Source organism: Zootoca vivipara, chromosome 10 (assembly GCF_963506605.1).
Source record: "Zootoca vivipara chromosome 10, rZooViv1.1, whole genome shotgun sequence".
NCBI lineage: Eukaryota > Metazoa > Chordata > Lepidosauria > Squamata > Lacertidae > Zootoca > Zootoca vivipara.
Genome location: NC_083285.1, coordinates 39,416,930 through 39,439,686, shown reverse-complemented (window position 1 = coordinate 39,439,686; position 22,757 = coordinate 39,416,930). Strand labels below are relative to the sequence as shown.

General features: G+C 46.6%; 1 protein-coding gene across 2 annotated transcripts; it reads right to left on the bottom strand.

Moving 5' to 3' along the window:
- Nucleotides 1-68: 68 nt before the first annotated feature.
- Nucleotides 69-18,553, bottom strand: WDR91 (WD repeat domain 91). 2 transcript variants are annotated; one of them, XM_060279730.1, is made up of 15 exons: nucleotides 18,419-18,553; nucleotides 15,195-15,374; nucleotides 14,755-14,961; nucleotides 12,898-12,981; nucleotides 12,571-12,710; nucleotides 11,675-11,843; nucleotides 10,411-10,569; nucleotides 8,266-8,465; nucleotides 7,683-7,833; nucleotides 6,863-6,957; nucleotides 5,092-5,260; nucleotides 3,873-3,981; nucleotides 3,019-3,131; nucleotides 2,414-2,611; nucleotides 70-884 (listed from the first exon to the last, which is right to left on the bottom strand). In XM_060279730.1, exons 1-15 carry the CDS (start codon nucleotides 18,539-18,541, stop codon nucleotides 720-722), a joined length of 2,262 nt encoding a protein of 753 aa, XP_060135713.1. In that variant the 5' UTR covers nucleotides 18,542-18,553; the 3' UTR covers nucleotides 70-719. The 2 variants fall into 2 exon arrangements, with proteins under 2 accessions (XP_034984056.1, XP_060135713.1); XM_035128165.2 differs by lacking the exons at nucleotides 12,898-12,981; nucleotides 14,755-14,961 and having other exon boundaries at nucleotides 69-884.
- Nucleotides 18,554-22,757: the final 4,204 nt, after the last annotated feature.

The window sequence follows — 22,757 nt, the reverse complement described above, 5'->3', positions numbered from 1 at the left end:
CTAGGCTCAGTGGTTTAACCCACAGAGCCACCTGAAGGGGTACGGTTCTATAAATTCATTAATTCTGTATTCAACCTCTTCGCCCAAAAATCTTCACCCAAAGGCTTCTTCAGTGTAAAATGCTCTACAGAAACTTAAGTTTCCCCTCCGCATCACCCTGTGATTAAGACCTGTGTTACTCTTCCCATGCACCGCAAAGAGGTCAGGGTAAATGACCCTCATGGTCCCTGAAGTTTCTTTTAAAGCCGCAGAAGCAACACACACAGGGAAAATGCAATGAAAACATTTGCTTTTAATAAGAAACACAGGAGCAGACACAGAATACTGTTCAGGTTTCACACAGGCCCCGTTTTCCATTGGGATCTTTACAAGTCTGTATCGCATACCTTGGCACAAACTTGGAGGTTTATGTCCATGTGCTGTTGAGGACCCAGGAGGGGGAAACAGGGCTGGCCGTCACTGGAGCAAGCTTGTAGATCAGTGCATGCCTGCTAAGAGCATCGCTTAATTATAGGGGGAACGGCTGTAACTGAAACTCCTATCTGGCAGTGGTTTGGCATCAGCTTTAAAAAAGTTTCCAACCTTAGAGGAGAAAGCAACATTAAGACGAGTGGTTTAAACAGCCTCTCCTGCCCAAAATAGTCTGAATCTAGATGGCTAATACTGATCTTTCCCCAAAAAAGTTCACAGTTTGTGCTTTCCTATCGGCACAGTTTCCTCTATGACTTTTGTGCAAGTAAAGTGGTTAGTTTGATCTTCCCATCCATGGAGGCAGTGAGGCAGGTCCCACAATCCATCGCTGTGCACCAGTCCACAGTGACCACAGGGGCCCTGTGGCCCCCCAGAGAGAGGCAGCTCTCCAGGACCTTGTCGTTACTATTCAGCTGAAAGAGAAAAAAGAAAGGCATACATCAACACTTAGCAAGCTTCTGTGACAGCAATCCCTGGCCTCAGTTTGAAATCTAAGACGTCTAGCTGCACAAACCACACTCATTTTTACCAGAATAGTGCTCTGTACAGTAGTTCTACGAAGGAGGTAGGTAGCGAGATTTAGCATAGCCAAATCACTTGAGCTGGACAACTTGAGGGCTGCGATGGATGCCACAAGTATTTTTCCGTCTTTCACAGGTGAAATCTTTTTCACCTACCTGATTTGCAGCTTATGATCCAGGCCATGGTCATCTATATTATACACATATTAGGACCTGGACCCAAATAAAGGACTTTTGCCTAGGCTACCAAGCAGGGCCAGGGCAGAAGTGGGATTTGAGGTTTCTGAGATCTCTATCCAAGTCAAATATTGGGCTGTGCTGGTTCTCAAAAGGCGGTGGCTAAACTTGAAGGCATAATGGCTAATACGGGAAGCAGTCCTGAAGGGCAGTATAGAAATCTTGAACTAGCATTGTCAAAGCTTGCAGGAGACATGCAGTAGGTAGAACAGGGAAGCCCAGAACAGCACAGCTATAAGGAGAGGAAACCTAGAGGTCAGACACTGGCAAGGCAACCCAAATCCCCTTTGCTGGGGCTGGGGAGCTGAATTAGGCAGACATGCGCCTCTGCTCAGCCCTGCCAGCCTCCACTGGCCTGCTGTCTCCTGCTGCCTCCAGTGCGGTACCATACTATTTGTAAAAGTCCCTAACAGCTTGGGACCAGTTTACATTTGAGATCGCCTTGCTCCATATGCGGCCACTCAACGACTTCAAGAGGCAGAATTGGTGCCACATAATACCTGTTCTGAAGTTGTAAGAACTCAATTTTTTAGTGCGGCTGCACCTACCCTTTGGAACTCCCTGCCTATTGATATCAGACAGGTGCCTTCACTGTACTCTTTCTGATGCCTGCTCAAAGCATTTTTGGTCAGACAAGCCTACTCAGATGTTTAGAAAGTTGTTGCAAATTGTTTTTTTTTAGTCTATTGTTGTTCTAACTCAAGCATCCCCAAACTGCAGCCTTCCAGATGTTTTGGCCTACAACTCCCATGATCCCTAGCTAACAGGACCAGTGGTCGGGAAAGATGAGAATTGTAGTCCAAAACATCTGGAGGGCTGAAGTTTGGGGGTGCCTGTTCTAACTTCTTGAAAGTTTTAAATTATTGTTGTTAATTTTTCTCAGTGGTAATTTTATTGGGTTTGGGGTTTTTTTTTGTAAACTGCTTTGAAGTGTTTTTTAATATAAAAAAAAATCAAGCGGTGTATAAACGTTACGAAATATAAATAAATATATATAAGCACCACTCCATTGGTGCAGAACTCCGCCTCCCACCCACTAAACATGAAGGCAGAAATGTCACAAGCAATGACCAGTCACATGCCTTGGCGAAACCCACAAGCAGGACGTGAACGCAGTAGCACTCTCCTGCTATTGTTCCCCAGGAGGCATAGTGCTGCCTCTGATCCTGGACGTAGCAGATTACCTTGTAGATTACACCCCCATTGGAAGAACAGGTCAGCATGTAGTTTCCTTCCGAGTCAAATGCGAAGAGCCTTCCACGTGGGAACTGGACCTGCTTGTACCCACTGTAGCCAGACAACACAAAGGGGCCGGTGGCATCTCTGGGAAGAGCGTATTCGGACACTTTGGAGCCACTTTTGTGAATGTTCCACTGAATAAACTAGGATGGGGGAACAAAAGACTCTACGTTAGATGCCAGAAGGCTGTGCAAGTAGCATCTGCAGCTGTGGAGACAGAAATGACAGCTGGCAAAAAAAAAAACAGGAAAAACACAGCCACTGCAGCTCCTGCCTACAGGACACTAGCATTTCCCCTCCGTGGGGTTTGTGCATCACCTTGCTTGAGAAGGTGCAGCATGCCGCCGGATCCTTTCTGGGTGGCATTATGCAAATCAGATGTCACTGCCATTAATGGATTCTTAATGCTTTTACCTGAATATGTGGTTACTGACTTTATTTGGCTATTTCACATTCATGGTAAGCTGCTTTGAGAGCCCCATGTGTGGTCAAAGAAGTGCTACAAATGCAAAAATAGATCGATACAACCCCACGTCTCCCTAGAACCTACCTTCCCATCTTCTCCAATGCTGTAAACAGCATTCTCGTCATAACTGAACTCAACAGAGTAGACTTCCCCATCGTGGGCCTTCCAACTTATAGCACATTCATGCTGCTGCATGTCTGAAAAGGGACAAAAAAGGGGTGGGGTGGGGAGTTATTTTTAAGTAAGAGTGCTTTTTTAAAAATTAACAACAAATCTTCACAAAATTCTAAAGAAGCAGCAGGGAAAAGGCTCACGAAACTGTAAAAGGACAGTGTTTCTTCCCTATGTCTGTGTAGTTGGGTGATTAAAGTTGTAGGCAAGGACTTGGGAGACCCGGTGCTCAAATCCCCACTAGGCCCATGAAGCTCACTGGGTGACCTTGGGCCAGTCACTGCCTCCCACAGAGAAGAAGGGCTGACCATCTAGTTGGCAAAGGAGCATATTGAAAGCTGCACAGAACATTCTACATCTGTGCATTTCTTGCTGCACACCGTGATCTGCAAAGAAGGACAAAGTGGGGGGGGGGCTACAGATACAGCAGCAAGGGAACTCTTCTGTCTCACTCTGCCCCACATCTTCCTGAATGAGGGCTCTCTGAAGGTGGTGTGGAGGACCAGAGGTGTTGAGAATGCTTTGAGCATGGAAAGAATCCCATCTGTCAATTGCTCTCAGCATATCAGCACTTCTGCCTGAAGCAGGTGTCTTGATACCTCACATTCTTCTTTCATTACAGGCAGAGATAGGGCACCTCTGGCCCTTCAGGCGTTGCACTCTCATGAGCGCCAGCGGGCAGGGGTGCTGTGAGCCGCAGTCCAGCCTCAGGCGCTCTATTCTCTGTGTCACAGGAATCTAAGTTGTACTCCCGGTTGGCAATTTACCAAAGAGACGGATTATGCCATCCGCTGCTCCAGTGACCAGCAGATTCCCATTGTGGTTGAAGGCTGTGCAGTTTATAGCAATGGGCTCAGGTTCAAGAGAAAACTGGAGCTGAGAAAGACAACAAAACAAAATGTTAGAGAACTTAGTTAGATGTCCTTTGCCCTAGAAACTTTGCTTGTACAGCAGACACACAGGGGAGCAATTACTCAGAGCTCTTGGGCTGCTCAACCAAATGGACACTCACTCCATCTGGGTTTCCCATCTCCTGTTCAGTTCTGCACCAGAGGGAATTTGGGACATTTGGACCAATCCAGTCCATCTTGCCCCCAGAGGCTTTCTTGTACTGTTGCCTCTCACCACAGAAGTCTGAGAACTGTTTCTCACCAGAGAGAAGCTTAAATATAACTCTGGGTAATCAAGGAAGGATATCCTTTCTTATGTTCCTGGGAGAGAGATGCATAACTTTCTTCAGGCATGTCTCCTTTACATGAAAGGGAAAAAAACTTCAAAATTCTGCCGCAAAATACTGTGTGGGCACCGACTCTCCCACTTGCCAGTGGCTGCCACAAGCCATCACGACCAGCACACGGGAATGCAAGAAGACTAGATCCATTCTGAGAGTGTCATTAGTTTATTTTGCTTCCACTAGTGAAGCCACACTCTTGAGAAAATGAGGTCCTCTTTGGTTGTGTGTTCCAGCATTAAAAAAATTCCCTGAAACATAGGGAAGATGGAAGGGATCTCATCACAATGGGTGACACTGCAGAAGGAACTCAGCCTAAACCACAAGGAGGTGGAAGGAAGGGCAGATGTTACAAGGGGGGGCGGGGGCAGAGCAGGGGAAGCAGCAGAGCCCAGAACAGGAAAACACAACCAAGCTGATGGCAAGATAGGAAAGTCACATGAATGGAAAGGAGGACTGACTGTGGAACTATAGAAATGGGGTGGGGGCACAATTCAGAACACTCCTGACAACTTCAGAGAAAAGCCTAAAAATTCAGCCGGAGTTTTATGACATTATAATAAGGTGCCAACAACAAACATTGACTAAACTGCTCATAACTGGCACAGATCAATATTAAAGCAACTGGGATGCAACAATAACCAGACCCAGCCAGCATTCCCAGTGCTCAGGGAGTTTTAGACCAACAAAAAGCTGGAGGGCCACAAATACCCTATCCCTTGCTCTTTGGGCTCAAGGAAACAACACAAACATACCTGCTGCTTCATGGTTTTAGTGTCCCATAGAAGCAGTTTCCCTGGAACTTGATTCATGCCTTTCCCTCCAGAATCTTGAGCTCCGTGATCTAGCTGGTTGCCAAGGCCGGACGCGGCAGCTGAACACACAAAAGAAGCACCACTTGGGCTGCACGCAAGGGAGAGGATCCTGAAACAGAGACACACATGGTCAGCCCTGGCTCTCTGCACAGCCCTGGCTCTCTGCACAGGAAGTCCATGAGCTGCAAGACTTTCGTCCTGCCCCTACCCTAACACCCGTAAAAACCATGCCTCCAAACAAGCCTTTCACAGCATTGGGGCTATGGCCGGTTCCCTTTCTTTTATTATCTATTCCTTTGGCCTCTGGATGTTAAGAGGCAGAGAGGTGTTTCTAAGTGAGGAGTGCAAAGAAGAGTAGCTTTTGATAGTCATGGCCAAACATGAGCAGAAGGGCAAGGATTCATCAAGAACTAGCAATCCCTCTGCCCCTAAGAATCAGGCAGAAGCCTCCTGTGATATTCACATTCTCCAAAGCCTAGAGCAAAGCCTCAGATCCCCCCAATTCCTGAACACGCATAGCAGGGAAGATGCAGTTGTACTCTTGTTCTCATGTAGGGCAGGGCTGTCCAACAGGTCTATCGCAATCTACCGGTAGATCGTGGGCTGTCCCTGGTCGAACTTGTGATCTCGCCCCCTCCCCCCCAAAAAGCTCAACAACTCTGATCCCTCTCCCTAAAAAAAGCTCAACAACTTTGGCTCATCTCTCCCAAAAAACACTCAACAACTCTGGCCAATCCAATGGGCAGATCACTGCCAGTTTATTTACAGAGGGAGTAGATCGCAGTCTCTTGGGAGCTGGACAGCCCTGATGTAGGGGATAAAAGCCCCAGGGCAGCAATACTGCCTGTTCCCAAAAAAAAGGGGGGGGAGCCGCAAGAGAAGGCGGCACTCTAGGTTGGCATCTACCATCTACACCAATTGCTTAGAGCAACAACAGGAAACTAGGACAAATATAAATCCCGCAACTGTGGTCAGTTACTTAAAGCAACCAGAAAATAGAATCCATGCCCTTTGTGTCAAAGGTGTAATGGTTTCCAAGAATTATGGGGAAGCTTCTCAGGATTTAGTGCAGTCTGAAAGAAATCCAGAGGAAAAGAGTTTCAAAAAGGTGGCTTACATGCAAACCATCAATGGGGCGATCCAAGTTTGGAGCAGGAAAAGATGGTGGGCACTTTGGGGAGCCTTGTAGTGGCCAAATCACTCTGGCCTTCTCTCTTACCATGAAGGAGAGGAAAGGGTGGGGATTGCTAGGCACAACCAAGCACCACCACCCCACCCTCCGTCACATCTCTGCAGCTCCAAATTTGGATGAAGGGGGGTGCGGGCTTTGCACACTTGCCTAAGATGGAATGCAAACTATGGAACTCTGTCGATATGCCTTTTTCGTTCATGGAAACTGATTCTGTGTCGAAAAATCACAGCAGACTGCTCTCAGTCCAGCATGAAGGAAGCTGTGTGTACCCAGAGATGGTGCTGAAGCAGCGTACCACTCATACGAGCAAAGGTAAACGGGCACGAAGGAGTATTGCAAATCACAAACAAGCAGTTGCCTTAATGTAATGGGTGTTGGTGAGCTCTGGACAGGTGAACACTGCCTCTGAAGCACAAACTGGGCATCGCCATGCAAAACAGGGATGCCTTTGAGATTTGGACACCAAATTACTAGTTTTGCGGCAGGTGAAGCAAGAGGGACTCTGCTCAAGAGGGTTACCTGGGCATGTCTTCATCAATACTGATTTCACAAAGATTCTTCTTGGCTTCAGTGTCGTAAAGACGAACAGTCCCAACTCCGCTACCCAGCAACAACTGGAACACAGCACCAAGGAGAACATTAATCAAGGGCTGGGCGGCGGCGGATTCCCCAGTTCCACTCTAGCCACCTTCCCCAAAACTTTTGCAGCCATTTCTATTTAGCCTTTCACTGCCCCCACCTCCACCCTGTCACTGCTACCCTTCCATCATCCGTTGCACCTACAACCCCATGAGCATAAATGAGGATGAGCATAAATGAGGAATATGCTTCAAGGGACTGCAATGACCAAAGTCTTAAAGTCTTGCATCTCTCTCCACCCAGCACTTGGTCTGCTCCATTTTTCTCCAGGAGGAAAGAAAGGGCGGCCAACAAAAAGACCAAAAAGGAAAAAAGACAGAGCATCAAATTGGAAGGAACAGATTACAAGGATGCAGTGTGGGGAAATGGTTGAGGCCCTGGTGACCCGATTAGGAAATTAGTAAAGATTGTGGTTCTCCTTTGTACAGCCTCTCATCCTGTGGTCAATCATGCTATGGAGGCTTTGCATCCACCAGAAGCTGGAAAGAGCCGTGGGAAACCTACTTGGTTCATAGAAGCACGATCAACTGTGCTGAGCAGTCATGGGAAGGGATATATAGCCCTCAGGAAGTACCATGCAATACAGTTTAGGCCTCAGGATATCGAAGACTAGTCAGAGGTTGAATCTGGGATATAGTAGTTACAGATGCTTCAGCAGCAGTTCCAGATGCTACCTGTTGCACCAAGCCCAGCTACTCACCAGCCTGTCCCGTTTGGTCGCCCATTCTAGGGAAAGCAGGGGAGACTTGGAAATGGAGGATGCTTTCGTTTGCATGATGGGGTTGAAAGACCACACCTTGATGACTCCGTCCACGTCCAAACTGGCCACTCTTCGACCAGAGCAGTCAACCCTAAGCACAGAAGGAAGTTATGCAATGGTCCTTTCCAACCCCCACGATTACAGCTTCCTCAAGATTTTCTTCTGCCACATTTCATACAAACTATGCCGGCACTATCATTAAAATAGTATCTGAAGAAGTGTGCATGCACATGAAAGCTCATACCAATGACAAACTTAGTTGGTCTCTAAGGTGCTACTGGAAGGATTTTTTTAAATTAAAATAGTACTTTAAACACCCAGAGCCCTTTGCAATCCCTACAAAAAGTCAAAGTCACAGTCTACTACATATTGCAGATAAGGAACAGAAGCTGAGTGGCTGGGGAATGCCAAGGCCATAGCCAAGCTCAGACTCCACAACTGCAAGTCCAGCACTCAGTCCACTGAACCGCGGTGGCTCCCTGACCGCCATCCTCTCCTTCCCCCAAGGGGGAGTACCCCTTACCGGCAATGCATGATGGATGAGTGATGTTCTCCATATTCCTCCTGGCTCAGGACAATGAATGGCTGCTCCTGCCTGATGCCTCCAGCATCTATGCTGGACCCGAAAGCTTTGGTCAGGGTTTCTGCTTGCTCAGCATGCAGCTCAGGGGGAGGGTCTGCTTCAGTGGCACTAGCCTCCATCTTCCTGTCAACACTCTGCCCCTAAACCAAGAGAAGGACCCTGCATATAGTACAGCAAGCCAGGAAAATCAGTTAAGCTACTCATGTCCATCTCAGTGGGTGCTCAGTGAGTACAGTGTTTTAGGTAACCAAGGCAGAGCTTCGCATCATGCCAGCAGCTAAAATGCATCCAGGCATGTTGCAAGTAGCAGCAACCACCTTCCATAGACAGGCATCGTTGTTCACTTTCTGCATGTTCCACCCACTTGCAGAGAAACCAGCCTGGGGGGAAAGGCCCTGCCTATGAAATGCAGGGGAGGGCAGCATCTACCTCCCACAGCCTGGAGCTTTCATTCCAGTAACCTTCTCCACACTGTCATGGAAAGCAGAGGGGCATCAGTCCATGGAGTTCACACTAATATACCTGGATAATTTGCCATATCTGAAAAAGCTCTCCATGAATCCCTGCCATTAGTTGGGGCGTTAAGAGAGGCAGGCAAAGACAAAATGCAAGACAAAGGCTGTATCTTTTAACTTTTGGTTGGTGCCCAGAGGCTCCTCAGCAATATTAATACACATACAAAGCAACACACAGAGAGTGGAAAATGCCAAGCAGAGGCAGGCATGTTCTCTTTTCAGCAAAGTCAGCACACAAAGAAATCCAAACAGGAAATGAAGCTGGCTGGGCCTGTTTACAGAGCAGTAACCAATGAAGGAAACAGAAGGCAGGACTGATCAGATGGCTTCCAATATGGGAGGAAGCATGCAGTGAGAACTGTGCTGGCACCAGTGTTTTTTTAACCTTATCAAATAATCTGGAGTCAGGATAGTTTGCAACACAAAATTATTCAGGATAGTGAGAGCAAAGTCTCTTCAAATGTGGTTTCTTTGCAAGAGAATAGGCAGTTAGATTTAGTCATCCATGTCCATTGAAACAAAAAGTATATGCCCTGCATTCGGTTACAAAAAAGATCTAAAGTAGTTCTTAACGACCCAGGAAATAAATCTTAGGGTCCCAGTGGAAAGCTCCCTGAAAATGACAGCTAAGGGTTCTTAAAAGATTTTCAGTTTGAAGGGTATTTCATTTCTGTGTTCCTGGCACAGTGGGACCTCTCTCCTAGACACAAGACACCTACATGCCACAAGATCAGCTTGTCACTTGCTTATGCACAGCCACTGCTATTAGAGATCAGTGCTCTGAATGAAAATGCCTTCAAATGGGAACCCAAGAGGTTTGGAGATAAGATATATGATTGCAAGTAAACTCCCTTCTGCTTCTATAGGCAGCTGGAGGACTGGGGCCTATTCCAGCCCACAGGAGCTTTCATTTAGACAAGAGCTAGGGATACATCTCCGTGCACACTGTGTCCTTTCTCCCTAGCAAACAGGCAGAGAGCACGGACAAAGTTCTTTTTAGCCTCATGCTTCCTACCATCAACAGCAAGAAAGGCTGTGCCAAAGATTCACTCCCGCGTGCAAGAGCCACAAACCGGAGAACAGCAGCTGACAAGCCGAAGGGAAGAACTCCATTCAGTGTTGCTGTTAATTCAGGAAGAGGGGAAGGGGCTTAAGGAGAACCGTTTGTCCCTGTACTTGATCCACAAGTGAGGATGACACTAGGCAAAGCAAGCAACTCTTATTCTTCATCCGCTGCTTGATCCAAACATGAGACTCTCATTTAAAAAAAATCAGCACAGTAAGTAATTATCTGCTCAGGCACACATGGATCTGCATTGCTTAGATCAATCATCAGCCTATTACTAGACTGCCTGCATGTGATTTACTGCATACAGAGAAGACTTTATCCCATTCTCTAACCCAGGCATCCCCAAACTGCGGCCCTCCAGATGTTTTTGCCTACAACTCCCATGATCCCTAGCTAACAGGACCAATGGTTGGGGAAGATGGGAATTGTAGTCCGAAACATCTGGAGGGCCGATGTTTGGTGATGCCTGCTCTAACCCATCAGAGAGACACTGGTCCATACCTGGGAAGCTGTTTTAGTTAAAAGTTCTTTCCTTTCCTTCCCATGATCCTGCAGACGCCGCTGACGCTGCTGTAAGAAGTTGGACTCTGATGCTACCAGGCTACTGAAGTGACTTTTGGATTCCTTGCAGGCAGTGGCTGCCTCCTTTCCTTTGGTACTCTGGAAAGCAAAGAGAAGACTTCTCAAGTTTTGGCTCTCCCAGATACTGTGCCTAAGCTGACATTTCTGGTACGTAACACATCTAGGAAGATCACTTGTGAGAATCCTTTCAGGCAATTGGTTCTGTGTCCCTTGCACATTACCCCACCGCCCAACTTGGAAATAGCAGAAGAATTCAGTGATTTGAGAAGGGGAACACCCCCATGCCACCTAGAAGCACCAGCTGTGACTTATTTCAGTTAATCTCAGAGGTTGTGCACCTCCTAGGGTTGCTGTATTTAACTTCAGCTTTCAATAAAAGGTTATTGAGAAGAGGCTGTTGGATGTACGTCCTCAGTACAGTACAATGGTACCTCTGGATGCGAACGGGATCCATTCTGGAGCCCCGTACGCAATCAGAGCAGTACTCAACCTGAAGTGCCGAATCTGCGCATGCTCACTGTGCGATTTGGCACTTCTGCGCATGACGTCATTCGGCGCGTCTCCACATGCGCGAATCGCCAAACCTGGAAGTAACCCGTTCCGTAACTTCCGGGTTTGGCGCGTTCGTAACCCGTGTTGTACATAACCCGCAGCATTCGTATCTAGAGGTATGGCTGTATATCCCAGTCACCATCTTTGGACAAGGTGCAAAATACAAGAACCTGCCAGGAGCAGGTTACCATCAACATGCGGATTAATATAGAGGACAGTTGGCAAGTGGGCTCTTGTGCCATTCCATCCCCCTGGAGGTGCAGCCACCACCTTCATTGCTGGGTTTTCAGAGGTATGGTAACAGATTATTCTTTTCGCCCAGGTCTTCGGGAAAAACTGATGTTATCAAGGCCCACTGTAACTGTGATGTCCACTTCCATAATTATTTAAACCTTTAGCATTTAGTAATGGTTGCATTGATGGCATAGTAAATGTTATTGCTTCAATCACCTATTTGATCAACTACCCTGGGATCTTCCTTGATGAAAGGTGGCTTAAAAATGAAATAAGCACATTAGCTTCGTGTACATGCAAAAGAGCAACCTGTAAATTAGCCCTCAGATCAACACAGCAGACACCCAGCCTGGCTCTAAACACAGGTGTTAGCCTGGCTGTTCTTACGGTACCTCACCTGATGGTTTGATTGCTCTTTCTTGCCCACCAACGCCACGCCAGTCTGTGCTGAGTTGGATCCTGTTGTTCTAGAGGAGCCCTTTTTGCTCTGAGACAGCAGAGACGACAGGAATCCCCCTCGGGTCTGCAGAGAGTGAGCAGGGCTTCTTTGGTTGCATGCCATGTCACTAGAAAAAAAGGCAGTCAACCCAAAAACCTCAGCATCAGGTGCATTAAACGGAGACAGAAACATGTTCAAAAAGCCCCACTATCATCTTCATCATCATCATCATCATCATGCTATGTGTCACGGAGATAACAGCAGGGACTTCTATACGTCTTCCTCTCCAGCTCAGGACTGGGGCCATAAGAGAACTTTCATTTGCTAGAGTTAAACAAGAAGTCACCTCTGAATTAATTGCAGCTGCTGGACTATACAGCTATGTTAGGATGGCTGCAAGGGAACAGAGCCTGCAGCAAACCTTAGTGGACAGTCCTACTAAGGCAAATAAACTAAATAAAGCCATTAAGGGAGCTCCATAGATTCAGGAAGATACATGATGCTCAATCGCAGGGTGAGATTTCCCACATTTTAAACAAAAGGACATTTAAAAGTAACTTAAAAGTTATGAAGCTCTGATAGAAAACTTCTATAAAGAGACTGTTCCATTAAGTGTGGTTGGTTTTTTTAAAAGGGAGAGGCCAGCCAATTGGTTCTGCAAGCCCTGGGAACAGGGGAGAGAGAAAACACCCAACTGCTCTCAAATCTTTGTGGATCTTTCTAAATGAACATGCACTTCTCCAAAGCTGCTTGTCCGAGTTTGCCAGCAAGTGAACAACAGCAAAAGGGCCAAGATCTGCCTCTGCCATCCAATCATGCAGCCATTTGTCCTGGCCTTTCACATACAGACTCACAGCTCTGAGTCCCCCAGATGGTCCATGTTGGTCACATAGGAAGGAAGCTTGTGGTGGAGAATCAGCTCTTCCTCCTCTTCCTGCTGCTGTTGCTGCTCCTCTTTCTTTATTCGGAAGTACTCTGCTTGCAAGGCAAACAGCTGAAAAAATGGGGTTACAGGGAAAACAGAGAGAGATGAATTGCAAGTTCCATGCAAAATTTATATCATGCAACAGTTTATATCGTACACACTATTTATTGGCTCTGAGTCAATAGCTCAATTTAAAGTTTAAACACATGTTCTCCAGTTTTTGTACATAAGAGAATTCAAGAACTAACATTCTCACCTTTTGACGCAAAATTTCATTTTCTTCTTGCAGGAAACAACTTCTCTGACATTCTGTCTCAAAGTTCAAGATTACTGGTACAGGTAAGAAAGGTTAAGGGTGAAAAACCTAAAGCAAGAATGGAAGTCCTTCCTCTAAAGCAGACCTTGCCTACCAAATGCTCTCTAGATGTTTCAAAGGGTACCAGGTTGTTTTGTGGCACCTTGAAGACTAACACAACTTTTATGGGATAACATTATGACAAGCCTACCTAGATATGTAGGATGTTGGCATGTAACAGAGCTAGCCATCTGGAGATTGATGCCACTTTTACAGCTGTTTTGGTTTTCCACAATAGAAAAGGCAATCGAAATAAATCCATTTCTTAACACCTTGGCCACCAAAGGCAGCACCAAACAAGTCTTAACAGTGCCCCTAGAAACATTGTATTTTGTGAGATTCAGTGAGTTGCATGATTTTGCTCATTGAAGCTACTTCTATTATTATCTATTTTTTCTTAAATCATAAATCATATTTATCTCACTCCTCACTGGGCATCCCCACTACTCAGGTATTTATATTTATTATATATCTGGGGTGGAAGACGGAGGAATATATATTATCAAAAACAGGGGGGGAAACACAACTGGCTGTTACCATCACCTGCCTGTGGCTTGAAACACTATCGAGAAAATGCTTGAGCTGCAAAGAAGTAACATAATGCTGACAAATGACTGCAGGTCTCTTGCCCAGTTGGTCTAGTTGCGACATGTCCAGAATAAAATACTCTAGCATTACATTTGGCCTTGGTTTCCTTAGTATGCAATTTTGATAAAGTGGGGTTGAGGATGGTGATCTGCCGAAATAACAAAAGATATAAATCCATAAGTTGTAGATGATATACCGTATTTTTTGCTCCATAAGACACACTTTTTTCCTCCTAAAAAGAGGATATGTCTGTGCGTCTTATGGAGCGAATGCATGGTCCCTAGAGCCGGATTGCCCAGGGGCGAAAAGCAGATCGTGCTTCTTCTTTTTTTTCTTTTTAGGAAGAGCTAAAGCAGGCATCCCCAAACTTCGGCCCTCCAGATGTTTTGGACTACAATTCCCATCTTCCCCAACCATTGGTCCTGTTAGCTAGGGATCATGGGAGTTGTAGGCAAAAACATCTGGAGGGCCACAGTTTGGGGATGCCTGAGCTAAAGGCTAACAAGAGAGAAAGAGGGAGTTGAAAGGAACCTGCTAAGCAGCTGATTGCAAGATATCGGGGAGGGAGATAAGGGACGCTAGCTCCCTTCCAGGCCCTGCCCCCTTGCCCAGGCCTCCATTGTTGAATGTTATGCTGACGGAGGCTGCAGCAACATGTGACTGGCTGATTAGATTATCGGTCTGGAAACTGTAGAAATGGCTCCCTTTCCTTTCCTAAAGAAAATGCAGAACTGTGAGTTGAACCCCATAAAAACAGGATTTTTCCCTTTGCAAGGTAAGCTCAGCAACTTTGAGCTGATCCTCAAAAATGGAGCTTTCCCCCTTTGCAAAAAAGCTGCACAACTGTGAGCTGATCCCCCCAAAACGGGGCTTTTCCCATATGCAAAAGAAGCTGAAAGAAGCTGCACAACTTTGAACTGATCCCCCAAAAAAACAGGGCTTTCCCCCTTTCCTCCTCTAAAAATTAGGTGCGTCTTTTGGTCAGGTGCGTCTTATGGAGCAAAAATACGGTAGATGGACCAGACTCACAAGCCACACCGTTGCTCCGTAACACACATAGCACAAAGCTGATTACCACTCTTTAACATGACAGCAAGAGAAAGGGAGTGAGAACAAAGGATGAAGCTGTTTCATAATTAAAACTACTTTTTCACATGTAGAAAGGATATGCATACACTGAAATAAGACACTGAGGAAGTTGTGCAGAGAAACAATGAAAGTGTCTGCCCACTGGCGGGAAAAATATGTGGCAAAAGTAGGATTTGCATCTGGATTGGTGATGAAAGGTAGAACAAACCAGTCCTTCCACTCAGCTTGGTTCTGAAGTTCAGAGGCTTGTTTGAGAAAGAATTCTTGTGTCTTGTCGTTCCTGTTTGTCTAAAACACAGACAACAGAAAAGGGGCTCAGATTACTAATTTTAATGCTGCTCCGGCAGCTGCAAATATTGGTTTCTGTTCTGGACCCAGCAGGGTGATAGGAGTCCTTTTCCCCACCTAACTGCACACCTGCTAGAGAAGAAGGATGCGTGCAGCATTTTCTTAGATAAAGCAACATATTCACTCTTAAAGCAATTGTATTTTTGAAGAAAGGCTACCCGCTTGACACAAACCTGCACAGTATGAACGAGGTAGTAGCGGTACAAACTAATTTTCAGCTTGTTCACGGTAGGTCGGTACATATCCTCTAATCGACTGAAAAGGCGTCTGTCGAGGTAGCTCCAGTAATCCCGAAGGGCAGCCAGATCATAGCTATGAACGAACTGCAGAAGCTGGTCCACTATCTTATCTACCTGAAGAGACAGCACAGAACCCAAAAAACCCAGTTAGTTCTCTCCCACGTAACTGTCAGGCTCCGTCACCAAAAGCCGTAACAAAAACCACAAATAAACTCTGGAGACAAGGTCAGGTTACACACCCTGCATCAGGAAATGGGGAATACCTTTCCCTTCTCAACTCTTTGTCAATCACAAGAGTGTCAATTGATAAGAGCCACTAGCAATGCCTTTCAGTTTTCCTTTTGGGGCTGGGGCACCTTAGTGCCTCTGAGTCACTGGCAGTGCTGAAGGACCTAGCAACATCATTCCAAAGCAGTAAGTCTGTAAACCCGTTTGTAGAACAGCCTCTTAGGCAGCCCTCACCAACTCAATGCCCTCCAATTACTTTGGACAACAACATCAGCCCTAGCCGTCTGGAATCCAACATTATCTGGAGGCCCACATGTCCCCCACCTCTGATATAAACAAAGCATAGCTTCTATGATACTGTGTACTGACATGCTGGGGTGGGGGGTGGGGGTGGAAGAAGAGAAGAAAGAATAAAAGTCTTGATTTCTTTGCCAAGATTTTCCAGGCCGATGTTCCCTTCTGTTACAGCAGCTAGGCTTGAAAAGAGGCTATAAATGTATGTTTGACTGATATTTCCAGTTTTGTCACACCCAGATGGAACTTTTATCACTCAGTTTTTGGAGACTCACTGAAAACAAGGAAGCTGGTTTCAACAAAACACTGCTAACTTCTTTCAAAACCAGGCTAAAGTCATCCTTGACACTGTAATTTCTCAGCAGGGCCAGTAAGAATTATTGTGCTGCATCCATCAATGTCCCGTTGTCTATCTAACACAGTCTTCCTCAACCTGCTGCTCTGCAGGTGTCACTACACCTCCCATAATCCCTAACCCCCAGTGATGCTGGCTGGGGCTGATGGGAGTTGAAGTCCAAGAATACCTAGGGTATCAGGTTGGAGAGGCTAATCTAGGTCAATGTTATATCTTCCCAGTTTATTGCTACCACAAAGCAAAACTAAATGAGATTGGCTAGTTACTCAGGTTGCTTGAATCAGGTGGAACAGAATGAAGAAGACAGAAAGATGAGGGAAACTGCGAAAAACCAAATGTAGAGATGGCACTTTCCAACAAGCTTAACTGGAAGTATACCAATGTGACAGGCAGTTCTAACATCAAAACAAAAGCATTATATGAATAGGCGAGGTGGTGGGATTTCATGTATTGGAGGAATTGAGGAAGTGGCAAAAGACCCCCTCACCAAAAAAGGAAGGAAAGACTTGGCAATAAAAGCTGGCAGTTCTTAATATACCCTCACAGAAGGGTCATAATGCAACGTAACGATTCATATACAGTGGTACCTCTGGTTGTGGACACGATCCGTTCCGGGGTGCCGTTTGCACCCCGAAAAGTCTGCAACCAGAGCGGTGCTTCTGCGCATGCACGAAACACGCAGAACGCTTCTGCGCATGCGGCAAAACCCAGAAGTAAACACTTCCGGGTTTGCCACATTCGCAAGCTGAAAAGACGCAACCTGAAGCGGACGCAACATGCGGTATGACTGTACAGTATATGCATAATTTTAATCACATATGAAATTATGATTTCAAACACTGCATTGGAATGGAAAACAATCTGTGTTGATATTAGGCCTTTACATGCAATCCTTTTATCACTTACATTCCCAATCTTATAAGGCAGGGGACTATTATTCCCATTACCATATATTCCGGCGTACAAGACGACTGGGCGTATAAGACGACCCCCAACTTTTCCAGTTAAAATATAGAGTTTGGGATATACTCGCCATATAAGAAATACGACCTGGCGTATAAGACGACCCCCAACTTTTGAGAAGATTTTCCTGGGTTAAAAAGTAGTCTTATATGCAAGAGTATATAGAGTTGCAGCTGAAAAAAATGAATGGTGGGGTGTGGGGCTTGCTGCAATCAGTTTGGAACTGATTTCAGACAGGACTGTTTTCTATTTTCAGTATGAGCAACCACTAGCCCCTAGGCAAATTTTGAGCACGAAGCCATTTCCTTCAAACCAAACTCACATGCCCTATACCTGAAGTCGTATGTGAGGTAAAGACACAGCAGGCTCAGAAGTGAATCTGAGTTCCCTTTGGGGGACTCAGCACACAGCCAACCCCTGCAGAAAGCATCGCCCATCAGCTGAATCACATGCATCATTTTCAGTGTGAAAAACTTCAAGTGTGCTCATTATCACATGCCAACATCCCTTAGCCTGCAGCTATACTGAATATAGACAGTGCAAGTCAGCAGCAAAATTTAAATTAGCCCAGGTTGGTCAGAAGACTCAGACAGAGGAGGGGTGAAAAAGAAGAGTTCTAATGGGATACTATTAGAAGAGGGGAGAGAAAGACCAGTTAGAACTCTCCTCTGTGGAATTCAAGAGAATATTATTCAAATTATCTAGGCTCTGTTTAACAAGTGGGTACTGCTTTATACATATCTGAATTTACTGAAACCCCATTCAAGAATTTTGTGTAAAGGGAAACACACTGTGTACTTCTGATGCCAAATATATATATTCGTTGATGCCCTGTTCCTAATTCCAGATGCTTAAGGACTACTGCAGTTACTCAGCTGAGGAAAAGGGAAGTACTCTGACCCTACTCAGGCTCTCTCCTCTTCCTTGCTAGCCTGCACTTGCTCCAGAGCTCCGGTGGGGGAGGCCTCCTTAAATTTAGGCACGGGTGCCGCTACAAGGGGCTACATGAAGCAGCCATTAGGGGGACACTGGACTAGCTGCTAAGGAACCCAAAGGCCATCTAAACCAACCCGCCCACAACACCAGGCCCATCTAGCCAGCGGCAGCAAGTGTCAACGCAGCACTGGCGCTCAAAATCCCAGGCGCGGATCATTTCAGACGTAATGCAATGCTGCTCCTTGCAGGTTCGTGAGTTAAATTGGAAAAGGAAAGAGGAAGGGCGGGCGGGACCTGCTAACCCCAATTCCTCCTCCCACAGCCCTTCCTTCCCTCCAGCCACCCGCGGGTCCTGCCGGCTTCCCTCCCGGGCAACCCTCACCCGGAAGCCCTTCTCTTTGTCCGCCTTGATCTCCGCGTCGAACTGCTTCAAGGTGGCCGTGAAGCCGCGGAAGAGCAGATATTCCCGCACCAGCTCATCGGTGCGCTCCGCCGCAGCCGCCATCGCGCCGCCGGGTCACGGGGAACAGGGAGGGACGCTCCGAGCTCCGCGCGCCGCCCTCGCCGCCACGCTCCGCCCCTCGCCGAGGCGCGCCGGTTCCTCCAGCCCCGCTTTTTGCTAGAATTGGCGTTTGGCGGACGGCGGGCTCCCGTTGGCTTTTGTTTCCCTTTGAAAGAGAGGAGACTGTGTGGTTTTGTTGGGTTGAGCATCAACACGGGCGCTTCTCTGCAACCGCGAGTTGGAACCTTCCTTACTGTTAAGGGGAAAATGCATCGTTTTAAGCACATTTCGAGATTGTAAGGATTCCAGATGCCGCAACAAACTTGCCGACCATCCAGCCAAGGGTTTACCTGCCATTAGCACACATGGAGTAAATAGTTCATCCAGACCTGTCAGCTGGCATTCTATCATAATCATATCTGAAGAAGTGTGTGCATGCACACGAAAGCTCATACCAATGACAAACTTAGTTGGTCTCTAAGGTGCTACTGGAAGGAAATTTTTCAATTTTTTATCATAATTGTTACTTATTATTATTAGCCAGTTTGCTCTCGCTGGGAGAATTTACCGTACTTTCCTGCCTTGTTACACGAGCACGACCCTCTCTCTTCATGCCCACCGATATATTCCATTGTTGTATTAGTATAGCATTCCCCGCCCCCCAAGCCAGAAAAATAACATCAGTCGCACAGGTGCAAGGGGTTTCTAAGACAGCATCGATGTGTGTCTGAAAAAAAGTTCACTCCTGGAAACAGCACGACAGCAGCTGTCATTGCTTTCCTTGTAAAATTGCTACACATTTTTTTTGTATGCGTGCATCCTATTCAATGTTAGTGGGACGTGCTTCGTAGTCACCCATAAATCATATTCATTATTTTTACATATTAAATTCTATTTGTTTTCTCTAGTAAAGCAGCAAGGGAGGATCGTTCTTCCTCAGCATTTATTTCTTTGCTCCCAGCGACGTGCTACCGGTACGTGTCGTGTAGTAACTGCTCAATATGGCGAAAGCAGCTCAGTCTTTGGGGGAAAGGTGGTAGCTTGTATACCCCAAAATACTACTTCGGGGAGTTGGTCAGACCAGGTTGCCCCGCTGCAAGCTGGTATTTGAAAGTATTCACTCAAGAGGGCGCCCTACAAACCTTCTCTCCGGCATATGGGACTATCGTCACTTGGGAGTTCATTGTTTTTAAATTGCGCCCACGTAATTGCTTACATGTGGATCCCCCACTCGCCTTTCCCCTCCCAAATGCAACTTAAGCCCTGTCTTGGGTGGACTGGGCGCGAACTACACGTGTCAGGTGTGTTTCATGCGCTAGGCACGTGCAGAGGAAGTGACCCGGTTTAAAGGAGACACCCAGCGCGTACAAACGCTTTCTTCCAGCACACACAACATCCGGTCCGCGTTTACACAGAGATACTCAAGGGACTGCCACCTGCTTCATGCCCGTGTGAACACAGCGCTGCACCAGAAACACAAATGCAGGCGGTACTTAACTATGGGTGTATCAAGCGTAAACAACTTCCGTTCCATGTACAGTACTAACCTATACCTATGTTAAGCGACACAAGAGTAAATACTGTTTTCTGCCCGGTACTTTAAAACCCCCTCACTCAGCTTCACCCACTTTCCCAAATCTCTGTCCCCGCTTCGCCTCTTTCTCCTTTTCTGCCGCTCCCCCTTTTTCTTTCCCGCGTTTTTGTTGCCCTTTTCCAGCCCCGCTACCAGAACGGCCGGCTCGACATCAGAGCTTTCCTATTGGCGGCTGGCGGTGCCCCCTGCACTCTGATTGGCTATGCGCCTCTCGGCTAGCGCTAGGGCAAGGAGATCGAGCGGGAAGGCGCGCGGGGGCGCGTGTTGCGAAAGCTGCGCTGCTGGCTGCTAGCTTGGCGCAAGGTGAGCTGGAGGAGCAGGCGCCGCTTGAAAAGCATCGTTCGCGTGAGGCATCTTCTGCAAAGAGGCGTGCAGCGTCTTCCTCTCGTATCCCAGGGCCGAGTGTGCAAAGGGGCAGAGGGAGGCTGGGGCATAAAGTGGGGAATGAGTTGGCGCCCCTAAAGCAGAGCAATGTATTTTTTGGGGGGGGGGAGAGGCGGTGAAATGTAGTGGAGAAACGGGCGGGGCAGGTAGGGGGGGTTGTAGGTATTTTTCAGCAGCAGCGCCGTGGTTGGAGAGAGAGCATACCCCCCCCCTTGAAGTCAGTTGGGAAAGTGGATTTTTAAAAATAATGGAAAGGCTTGTTTGAGACAGCAACGAACTAGTTGAAATTTGCTGTCAGTATTCTGTCTATATGAACTGCAGCTCTCAAGGGTTTCAAACAAATTCCCAGTGCCTGCTGGGCAATGCCAGTAATCCTGGGAGCTTTTGAAGTAAGGCAGGTGGTCTGCCACCACTGAGCTACGGCCTTCCCCAAACCTTAAAAACACTTTTCTTCTTAATATCTGTTTACTCAGATGTAAGTCTGTATTTGAAAAATGTCACAGTGGGTTTAAATGTCCTCTTGAAAATACCAAGTGGGAGGGATCAATCCTGTGGTCACTCAGTGTCAACTGAGTCAACTATATATTGCTGTGGAGGAGAATAAGAAATCCACTGACGCATAATTAACAGGTGATACCAGACTGGCGATAATTAACAGGTGATACCCAGGTGGCGCTGTGGGTTAAACCAGAGTCTAGGGCTTGCTGATCAGAAGGTTGGTTCGAATCCCTGCAACAGGGTGAGCTCCCGTTGCTCGGTCCCAGCTCTTGCCCACCTAGCAGTTCGAAAGCACATTACCAGTGGGAAGGTAAACGGCGTTTCCGTGCGCTGCTCTGGTTCGCCAGAAGCAGCTTTGTCATGCTGGCCATATGACCCGGAAGCTGTCTGTGGACAAATGCTGGCTCCCTCAGCCTATACAGCGAGATGAGCGCCGCAACCCCAGAGTCGGACACGACTGGACCTGATGCTCAGGGGCCCCTTTACCTTTTACCAGACTGTTATGTAAATATCAAGACCCTTTCCACTCAAGATTTGCAGAACTTACCAGGAGCCTGCAGCACTGTTTGTTTAATTCAAAATATCAAAAATGAATTATTTGCTTTTGTTGTATAAAATAGCATCTCTAAGTGCTGTTTGGAGCACAGTCCTTATTCCTCTCTCTATATATATTTCCAGAACTAAAGATTTTTGGTGGCAAAGGAAGGTCAAAGGAAGGAATAAGCCATGAGTCACACCTCAATTGTAGCTGGTTTTATCCTAGGAAAGACTTTGGGATCTCAGTAGGATTGGAGGGATGCAATATATGCTCTATGTTGCAAAAGGGATCTGTGCAAGCCTCTTGCACTGTTCTTGAACGCAAAATAAATGTGCACCCCAATCCCAAGCATATTTATTTGGAACTAAGTAAGTCCCACTGAATCCAGTCAGACATAAGCATGCAGAATTTCAGCCTTAAAGGATCTGGCAGAGATTCATCAAGAGGATGTCTGGCTAAAACAGTGGACCTGGGACTTGTGGGTAATAGGGTAACTATTTTCTTCCTGACCACGATTCTGTTTCTTCAACAGCAGCTTGACATACAGTACATTTTCAAAGGACACAACAGTTTTCTTATCAGTTTACCTCTGGCCCGGCCCTGGTGTTTCCTGAACCAATTTGATGTAGTGGTTAAGAATGCCAGACTAAGTACAAATCCCCGTGCAGGCATGTTGCTAACTTGTAGGTGTAATTTACTTCTCTGAAACAGCAGCTAAGTTGGTAAAGCTGTGCTGACTGAATTTCTTCAGGTAGAGTTTTGTGTGACTGAATGCTCTGCAAAAATATTAAAAATGCATGATCATAAAAAATAGGTATTGCCTCGTCTACTCCCAGACTTGCTAGTTTTCTGTAACAGTAAAAGATTGTGTTGTTTTCCCCACAGGTGAGCTCCACCTGCAGGCTGACATGGAGAAATGCAGACACACCAGTTTGCCACCTTATCTGCTGTTTTTAATAACCAGGCTTCTGTGCTGGGAAAAGTGTCATCTGCTAAATTTATTTGTGTCAGGTTTTCGTTAGAGGACATAAACAGGGCCTAGAAACTCTAATGGATAACAAGGACTCAGAGCTGTCTTTAAGGCTTAACAGAGGCCAGCAAGAGACCATTGGTTTAGTCAACCCAAGTTAAAATGACAGCCTGACCTAGGTCTCTTCCAGGTTGAGCATTAATCTTGATTTGATTGCACAGGTTTGCAGGGGGCT

Excerpts from the sequence above, each read along its gene's own strand:
- WDR91 (XM_060279730.1), bottom strand. The coding sequence starts at position 18,541 with ATGGCGGCTGCGGCGGAGCGCACCGATGAGCTGGTGCGGGAATATCTG. Across the intron at positions 11,844-12,570 it reads CATCTGGGGGACTCAGAGCT|TGACATGGCATGCAACCAAA; the intron begins GTGAGTCTGTAT and ends CTTTTTTTCTAG. Across the intron at positions 3,132-3,872 it reads TGGCATAATCCGTCTCTTTG|ACATGCAGCAGCATGAATGT; the intron begins GTAAATTGCCAA and ends GTCCCTTTTCAG.